The 9,133-nt window shown below is 27.7% G+C and overlaps 3 protein-coding genes across 8 annotated transcripts; 1 reads left to right on the top strand and 2 right to left on the bottom strand.

The window, feature by feature from the left end:
* Window positions 1–17: 17 nt before the first annotated feature.
* On the bottom strand, window positions 18–3,122 carry LOC127063779 (thioredoxin-related transmembrane protein 1). The gene is made up of 5 exons (XM_050993961.1): window positions 2,897–3,122; window positions 2,428–2,589; window positions 2,180–2,354; window positions 1,985–2,086; window positions 18–1,898 (listed from the first exon to the last, which is right to left on the bottom strand). The coding sequence occupies exons 1-5, from the start codon at window positions 3,058–3,060 to the stop codon at window positions 1,635–1,637; spliced, it is 867 nt and encodes a 288-aa protein (XP_050849918.1). The 5' UTR covers window positions 3,061–3,122; the 3' UTR covers window positions 18–1,634.
* A 220-nt stretch (window positions 3,123–3,342) lies between these two features.
* On the top strand, window positions 3,343–6,480 carry LOC127063773 (F-box only protein 28). Of its 6 annotated transcripts, none has more exons than XR_007781470.1 (5): window positions 3,343–3,980; window positions 4,194–4,322; window positions 4,404–4,652; window positions 4,813–6,027; window positions 6,101–6,480. XR_007781470.1 is itself a non-coding variant. In XM_050993953.1 (4 exons), the coding sequence occupies exons 1-4, from the start codon at window positions 3,969–3,971 to the stop codon at window positions 5,572–5,574; spliced, it is 1,152 nt and encodes a 383-aa protein (XP_050849910.1). In that variant the 5' UTR covers window positions 3,343–3,968; the 3' UTR covers window positions 5,575–6,480. The 6 variants fall into 6 exon arrangements, 1 of the variants encoding a protein (XP_050849910.1); XR_007781473.1 differs by having other exon boundaries at window positions 3,344–3,493; XR_007781472.1 differs by having other exon boundaries at window positions 3,344–3,656.
* Window positions 6,106–9,124, bottom strand: LOC127063767 (cilia- and flagella-associated protein 91-like). Its single transcript, XM_050993943.1, has 7 exons — window positions 8,490–9,124; window positions 8,220–8,428; window positions 7,782–8,136; window positions 7,361–7,677; window positions 6,853–7,074; window positions 6,482–6,777; window positions 6,106–6,355 (listed from the first exon to the last, which is right to left on the bottom strand). Exons 1-7 carry the CDS (start codon window positions 8,824–8,826, stop codon window positions 6,106–6,108), a joined length of 1,986 nt encoding a protein of 661 aa, XP_050849900.1. The 5' UTR covers window positions 8,827–9,124.
* Window positions 9,125–9,133: the final 9 nt, after the last annotated feature.

The raw sequence follows: 9,133 nt of genomic DNA, 5'->3' as shown, positions 1-9,133 counted from the left end.
TCGAACGCAACTTGATCTTTACTTTTATTACTCTCTTAAATGCGTTTATTAGGAAGTCAACGTTACATAATTAGTCCTTATTCCCGTTGTAACGTACTTATCTTATTATCTCGATAACGAAGACACGAACATTTTGGTTAAAAGCGTATGTGTATGTACCATGGTATTTTGCATGGGAATGTTGATGGAAAACAGACTTTCGCGCATTGATTTAAACGTTAACAAACGTAGAAAATGTCAATGTGTTGTCGAAGAAATGGTAGAATGCGAAAGATCACAAATTATACGCTCGTATACATTTACGTGTAGTCGTAGATATTTACAGATAACTAGAAAGCGATACGGTATCATTTTGATGTTACTACTATCGCATTCGTATCTTTTCATTTCATAGAGTTTACGTATGAACGAGATAAATATTAATGATTACATGCTAAATAACAATTTTTAGATAGACTGCCACATTATATAGAGCAATAGTCTCATGGAGATCGTTAAAAAAAGACGAGAATTTCGTAAATGTTACAAACATGCCGGTTATTTATAAACATATATTTTAACCTTGTCCTGAGTAATATAGTTCTTTGTATATGTTTTGCTACACTCTTGTTATTCTATATTAAATATTTTACATAAATATTTAAAAATAAAAGAGACTTACATAATGTTACGATTGGTTCTTAATATATTGCGGTAATCCTGCTATCTTAGTTTCTATACGAGTCTTTAACTTAACGTTTGTATGTAAATGCATAAAAACTATGAATTTGTTTTTGTTTCACATAGAAATACAATCTCCGAGTGAATTATAATTAGTTACTTAAAATTATATCGTTCGATTTAGCATCGAATAATATCATACTTGAGCGTTATGGATCGTAGAAGTAAAAAGGAAACTTCTTAAATGGTAGACCTTGTAAGACCGATCGGTTACAAAGTAACGTAAATGTGTAAGCCTTTACGCGTCACACTAGATACTATTAAGATTTCCTAAACTTTCAACATTTTCTTAATTTGCATAAAAAAATTAATTGATGGAGAAAATACTGATATAATTTTTTTCAAATATTTAAGATTAAATAAAATTAAAATAACGTAAATAGATAACATCCCAATAAAAAAAAAAAGACAAAACGAAAAAGATATTAAACTAATAGCGATATGATATAACCGATAAGTTCTTTGTTCTTAAGACAAGTAATGTTCTCGTGTAAGTAATAATTCAATATGAAATATTTAAATACTCGTATAAGTAATAATCATTATAGTGTCGAATAAAATAACAATTTTCTGATTAGTATCTGTTAACATCGAATAATAGGATAAAGAAATAACAAAAATTATCCGAATTCAATACAAATAGAAAATTTGTAATTACGAAAACGATTTATGGTTTTACTTTTATCAAAATGAATATATAATAATCATTAATTTATTTCTTAGAAATTTGCCATACTTATTTGAATACTTGTTAAATTTTTTAACGAGAGTAATGTAAAGTGCAAGATAGCCACTTTACATTGAGTGAAACAGCACTTCGATTCGTAAATGTGGATTACAACAACAAATGCATAAATGTCATCTGCGCAATTTTCTGAGACCATGAATTATTTACATTTAACAAATTAATATCTCTAGTCAGCTTTACGTGGCTTACGCTTACGAACGTTCGGACTGTTGGTATCTGCTTTGGAATCCTTTTCTTTATTGCTTGTTTCAGTTATTTCCTCCAATTCTGAACCTTCTTCGTCTATTAAATCATCTTTTACATTTCCGACGATTTCATCATCTGCAGAAGTTTTTTCTTGCACAACTGTACCGCTTTCATCCTGTTGTTTTTTTATTTTTTGATGTATACATTTAGGTGGACATATCAAGTCAATAAAGCATATGATGGACTGTAAATATATAATAAATCCATTGGTTAATAACATAGTTTATAAATTAGATAATAAATATTGCAAACTACAAGAATTTAACTTACTATGCCCAATATAGCGCCTAGAATAACAGTCGTCATAGCAAAGATCAAGTAACTTGCCCATATTGGCAATCCAAAATCCTCCGTAAGATTATTATGAACACCCTGAAAAAAATAAAAGGAAAATATATATAATGATAAAATATAAAAAATAATGAATATTGTTAATGAAAATAATAAAAATATTTCTATAATAACCCTTAATATTTGTGACAATTTAAAGAATTGACTAAGAAGAGACATATGAACGGAAGTTGGATTTTTCCAATTGGATATAGGATCAATCTTCTTCCAAGTTTTTTCTGATACAAATTCAATAAGTGCATCTTCATCTCTTGGACTCTTGTACTGTCTGAAGACACCGTCCATTACACTTTAAAAATAATAATAATTAAATAATTTCTCTTTAAAGATATAATTAACATAATTACATTAAAAGAACTTACTGATAAATAGTAGGCAAAGCTGTAACCATGAAGCGGCCACTAAGTCCTGGAGAAGTAGTTACATCTACTTTGCCAACGTTTATATTTAGATTTTCTTTCCAAGATGCTAAATGTTCCCATACAGGCTCAAGAGATCTACAAGCTGGACACCATGGAGCATAACTGTAAAAAAAACAATTGAAAGAAAAAGATTGAAGCTTTCACGCTATGAATCATTTTAAAGCAATCATGAACACGTTTTTTAAATTTATTATAATCTTAAATTTATTATAATTTTAAATTTATTATTATATCCACCATAATAAATATTTAACGCAAATGCGATAAAGTAATATTTCCGTACTAGTCTCTGATTATATTCGATTAATTTGCACTATAAATGCAGAAAGAAAAGAGCTTAAAATCTTGGTGCAACGCCGCATTTTACACGCCATCAATTTTGACGACTTCATCCATCGTTTCAACTTACAATTCCACCATCCATTCTCCATGAAGCATACGCTCCCAATTTTCTTCATCGAGCTGTTCTACCAAAGATTCTTTTGCCACTCGTTGATTATTTGCACTTACAACTCCCAAGAGGAGAGAAAAACACGCGATGTAAAAAACACGTCCCATCCCAGCGTACGACATCTTACTTTACTAATATTCACCGGTATCCACTTCTGTGCGCGCCATCGGCCACTAATACATTTAAGCATATATTCAATACACTATTTCGATATAAATTTTATGATTCAGGTTTTAACTTTGAATCATAAGAATGAGACTTAAAACGAGTGACCAATCCCAGACGTGCATATTCAGAAATCATAGAAATTAACACATTAGCTTTACAAATGTAACTTCGATTTTAATTGGATGCATTATTGGACTATTTTAGACTTGCGTAGTAGAAAAATTTAATATTGTTCATACGTGTATAATGTATCAATGAGTATTCAAAGCAGAGTAGTAATATCGAATATGAATTAGGTTCCTTTGTTCCTAAGAACTTAACTTGACTAATAACTTATTGGATTTGTTTAGAATAATTATGTTTAAAGTGATTTAGGTGATTTAAAATGTGAGACGATGAAGTAGTTTTAAACGAATATATTTTTTAATTAATTTAAGACTGTATTGCTGTTATTACATTTTGTCATATTGGACAATATGAATCAAATTGAAAATTGGTTGTGATGAGTTCGTCCCTGTTGACAATGATACATAAATAGTGAACTTCAAAAGTATAAGATTGATCGAAATAATATTTATAAAATGTCGATTTCGATCAAAATTATGGTTTTTTTAAACGAATAAAAATAAAAATATAAGGAGTATGTAGAAAAAAGATCTTCGAGATATTTAGCATCTATTGCGTTCACTCTATACAAAATTTATAAAATGTTTTATAGAAATATTTGTTGTTTCTATAAACAACGTTATATGTTAAAATTTGTTATTATAAGATGTGTATATATTTGTTAGGAATACGTAGTTTTTACATAATTAACAACTAGTATCATACTTTATAAGTTTTATCTACTTACTTCTTATATATGTATCTATGTGTATGTAACTCTATTTTTACGAATATATTTTGAATTAAATTAATTTCTTTAAATATGATTTTAAGTCTTGTTGGATATAAAAATTGCTTATACGTCGTGTGTAGTAGAAGTTAGGTTTTTACTAGTTTGATTGAATTGAATTGTTTATTACGTGTCTTAGTTTAAGGCAGATATTTCGATTTAATTTTATATCTGTATTTTCAAATTATATAGAAATTACGGATATATGTGAAACTTCTCTTGGAATTATTAAACATGTTGAACGTAATTGATCTTCCTGATATTGTGCTGGAGACTGTTCTCTCTAACCTCACTTACGATGAAATTTCTAGATACAGAATTGTAAGATACATACAAGTATATGTTGACTACATTGTGTCACGTGATTATTAAGTGACAAAAAATAAAATTTTTGACTTACAGGTATGTAAACAATTTGATCGAATTTGTAAGAAACTACTAAATCGTGGTTTCAATCTTATGGAAAAATATCATGCACAATGTCTACGTGCAGTAAAAAGTCAATTACCACGTAGAGAATCTGAACGAAGAAGTCATCCCTTAGCACGTCATTGCGATATATTAACAGCAATAGAGACAAGAATATCGATGTTATCAATGACATTTATCAAATATGTGGATTTAAACTTATGTTGCTTCATTCCTGGAAAAGTAAGTTGTTATAATTAAACGATATGACAAAGTTTAAGAAATATCCCATCATATTCATTTATATGATTTTCGAAATTTATATTCATATTTAGTGAATGAGATACTTTCTTTAACTTAGATCATAGTTGTTCTAATATAAAAAGTATCTTTGATGCATTAGGTAATCGATGAAATATTTCGTGTCCTCCGTTTGATTCGTGATTCAAAGACTCCACCTAGAGCGCATGAAATACTGCAAGAATTACGTGATATTAGTAGTATGGCTATGGAACACTTTGATGAAAAAATTTTACCAGATTTAAAACACAGTATTTGTACATCTGTTGTTAGTAATGTGGGTTCTTATGAACTGCCTGGTGGAAGTTTAATGATTTCACATCATACTGCAAGTTCAAATAATACTACATTATCGCATAGTTATAGTACAGAAAAACTAAACCAAACATTTAAGAAGATTTATAGTCGTACTAAAAGAAATAAAATTTCTGTAACATTTGTAAAATTTGAATTAACTAAAATGAAATTAAGAATGAGAAAACAAATGATTCAAATGCGAGTCCAAAATTTGAAACTTCAAAAGCAAGCAAAAAAGATTCATGATCAAGATACACAGTTGGCAGAAATGAGAAAGCATCTGGAAGAATGGGAACAAAAAATGGGTGATTTAACTGCTGAATTAAGTAGGGCAAGGGAAGAAACACAAAAGCCTGATTCTATAGACACTTGCAAAAGAAAACATATTGATATCATCAATCAACGTGACTCTGATTCCCTTCAAACAAAAGAATTAGAAGCTAAAAAGCGTAAATTAATTGTAGAAAGAAAACCTTCAAATGATGCAAAAGATGTCAAATTTAAAAAGTTTATATCAGATCTTCTTGCAGGAAATACAGTAGAAGGATACCCATCTACTTCACACTAAATCTTTTCTGTAAATAGTAAGGTCTTGTTCAAAGGCATGTTCTATTATAATATTGTTAATTTTATACTGTGCATTTTGAGTTATTATTTAATAAATATAACCAATTAAATTTATACATATTTACACTATGTTTAAATTATACAAATTTGTCAAAAATAAGTAGTACAGTATTTTATAAATTTAATCATATCTCAGAGATATTCAAATATCATATATTAATAAAAAAAGATTTATCCCTTCTATACTACATTCCTGGCATAGAATTAATATCTCTTATAGATCAGGTCAATAATAATCATATCTTTCTTTGAAGAGTAAAAATGTGATAAACTGTATTATATAGAAAAGAAATTGGATGGATTATAGATAACTTTAACATAGATATAAGGAGTGAATGTACATTTAAACTTTTAAAAAGAATTATAAAGTTCCATGCTGAAATGAAATTCATAGGTATAGTATCTTTTATAAAAAATTCTCAATCATAAATTATTTATAAGTTAAATTTGTTTGAATTCAATTTTAGATCACTCATTGTACATTTTCCCCTGAATCTTCCTGGAATAGTGATTCTTTATGGACTTCTTCTGAATTTTCACTGCTTATAGGTTCAACAGGTAGAGAGTCTGATGAATTCTCATATAATATTGCGTGTGCACTTTGTAAATAGCTTTGTTGTTTCTTTTTAATCTGCTCTCGAGCATTAAATTTTCCTACTTCTGGTAAGACAAAGTTATAAATCATATCTGCTATCATTTCTTCTTCTGCAAGATCTGTCATACTGGAACAGTTTTAATTAATATTAATACATTGGTATTTGTTGATACACACATACTTCGTATTTTATTAAGTATACTATTAATATTTAAATTATATTAATGAACAATAAAACTGTGTGATAACATACTTTCCTATTGTATTATTTGAGATTTCGTCCACATGATCAAAGAATTGTAAGATATGTTGTTCAGCATTCTGATATGATATTTCTTCAATTTCTTCCTTTATAACGTCATCTAAATAAATTTCTACAGAACCTTGATCTACTTTTATTATTTGCCGGAACATTTCATCGCATTCCCTACGGCGATTAAGTTCTAACTGTCGTCGTCCAGCTTCAGCCGCTTCACGTTTTAATCTTTCTCTTTCAGCAAATAATGCAAACATATGTGCATTGCGTTCATCTTTCAATCTTATCAATTCCTTATTTTAAAAAGTATATAAGCAACTTCGTAATAGATACATATGTTTCAGCAGGAAAATTGTCAGTTTTCTTACTTTACTTAAATGATCTAATATTCCACATACAGTTGCTCCTTCTAAAGAATCAAAAATTTCACATAAAATTTCTTCTTGTAATAATTTATTACGTTGTTTCTGTTGAATATCAATTATTTCTTGTTTTTCTATTTGCTGTACTTCATTATTATGATCCATAATATCATAAGCAAATTGTAGTTCTTTAATTAGTTCTCTACATCTATTTCTACCTTCAAACATCTATAAATGGTATTATTCTTTTTCAGTATTTAAGATAAATGTCTCTTAATTCTAAATTGATGGAATTAAAAGTTAATATTATAATGAGTTAAAAGTTTTTATATACAAGAATCTGGATTATTTTGGCTTTTACTATTTGCTGCGTGTCTATAAAAAATAAATTAAATACATTAATTTCTACAGATTCTATAGAAATTAACTATGTTCTTATTACAAAGAAATATAATATAAATAGAGATAAAGACCAGAAAAAATAATAAATATAATATAAAATGCATGACATTACCATACACTGAGTTGCTCTACCCCTAATTGTTTCTTGGATATACAATGCTGCTTGATCTATTGATGTATCTTTGCGTTCCTGAACTCTGTATGGTGTAGATGGTAAAACAGGAACTTTATATTTCTTTTTCATTAATGTTGATGTTTCTGGGGGTATAATATTTAATCTCATTGCTTTTAAATCCATGTATAATGCTTTTAATTTATCATCAGTCCACCTTGTTTGACGAATACATAATTCCGTTGGTGATACAATTTTTGATTTTGGTTCTTTGTAACTTGGTAACTTAGTTGATATAGTATCAATACTTTGTATTTCTGAGTAGAAGATAATTTATGTAAAAATCATATATGTAAAAAATATTAATTAAAATTATGACATATAAAATAAAAAAATAAATTATTTAAGATTGCGATTGTACTTTCATGATTAATGTTATCATTTCTACATGATTGCTTTTTCATTTTTCTGTATTGTCCTGGAGAATATTTTTCAAAATTTAATTGTGATCTATACAATTTAGAAGCATGATTAATATATGACTGTATAGTATCTCTTTTTTGGAGTTGTTTTTTATCATAATGTAATTTATGCAATTTTCTCAAATCTCGTTTTAAATTTTGTCTAATAACTTTTATTTTCTCATCTCTATACATTCCTAAATCATTTTTCAAACGTTTGAAGCGATTTTGCATATTCTCATTATATTTACATTCTTTCGAATGTGTAAGCTTTTCCATTAACTGAAGACGTAGATCCATTATGTATTGTATTTCCTTTTTTCAAAAAATAATTGATGTTAAATATATATTTATGTGATTTATATATGTTGCGAAGATGTATAAAATAATGTACTTACTGCATCTCTAAATGCCCATTGCTCTTCTTCTAAAGCTTTTGTTATACATCTTCGTATTTTAATATTAGCTTTTGTGTCCATTGGTGGAAGAAACATTTCCCAAGCCCTTTTCATTTTTGTTCTATTAATAATTTCAATTTCATGCATTCCTGCTGGTAATCCATGATCCCAAGTTAAATGAGTCACTGTCAGTACTTCTGGATTATGACCTAATTAAAAAATAAAATTATATTCATAATATACTATATTTATTTCTATATGTAATTATACCTGGATGTATCTTGTACTGAGGTTCCCATGGTACTGTCTGTGTCTCACTTTCTCTATAATCTGTTTGTGTTTCTACATTCTTAAACAACTTTGATTGCAACATTGATATGCAATATTGCTGTTTCATATTTTTCAAAACGGTATCCAATATTTCAGTGTCATAACGTATATTTTTATTCTGTGTTGTTGGAAAATACTGAAATGCTGTTGATGTTGATCTTTGAAAATGTTTACATTTTTCTTGAGTTATAAGTTCAATTGGTTTACATTGTGTAGCCATAGCTCTGTAATTTACATTATATGTTAAGTAAAATGTATCAATTAAAAAAACAACCATTCAGTAGGTCCTATTTGAATCACTGCACATAAATATAAGGGGATTAATATGTATTGATTTAATCTTAAGCTTTTTATATACCTTCTGATTATGGAAATTTCTCTCTTTATATATTGTTATATTTTAATATGTAAATATTTTCGCTTGATATTTCAAATACACAATAATTGTGAAAAAACAGTAGAGAATCACCTTATGTACACTGTAGAAAATAATGAACTTATTGATCAAACAAGCAATGAATGATTCTATTACCTTGAAAAAAGACATAATCTTTGCATTTTTTTTCTTTTTATTGTGTAATAAT

Source organism: Vespula vulgaris, chromosome 5 (assembly GCF_905475345.1).
Source record: "Vespula vulgaris chromosome 5, iyVesVulg1.1, whole genome shotgun sequence".
Classification (NCBI taxonomy): domain Eukaryota; kingdom Metazoa; phylum Arthropoda; class Insecta; order Hymenoptera; family Vespidae; genus Vespula; species Vespula vulgaris.
The sequence above is the reverse complement of the archived record's forward strand: the minus strand, read 5'-3'. Positions and strand labels throughout refer to the sequence as shown.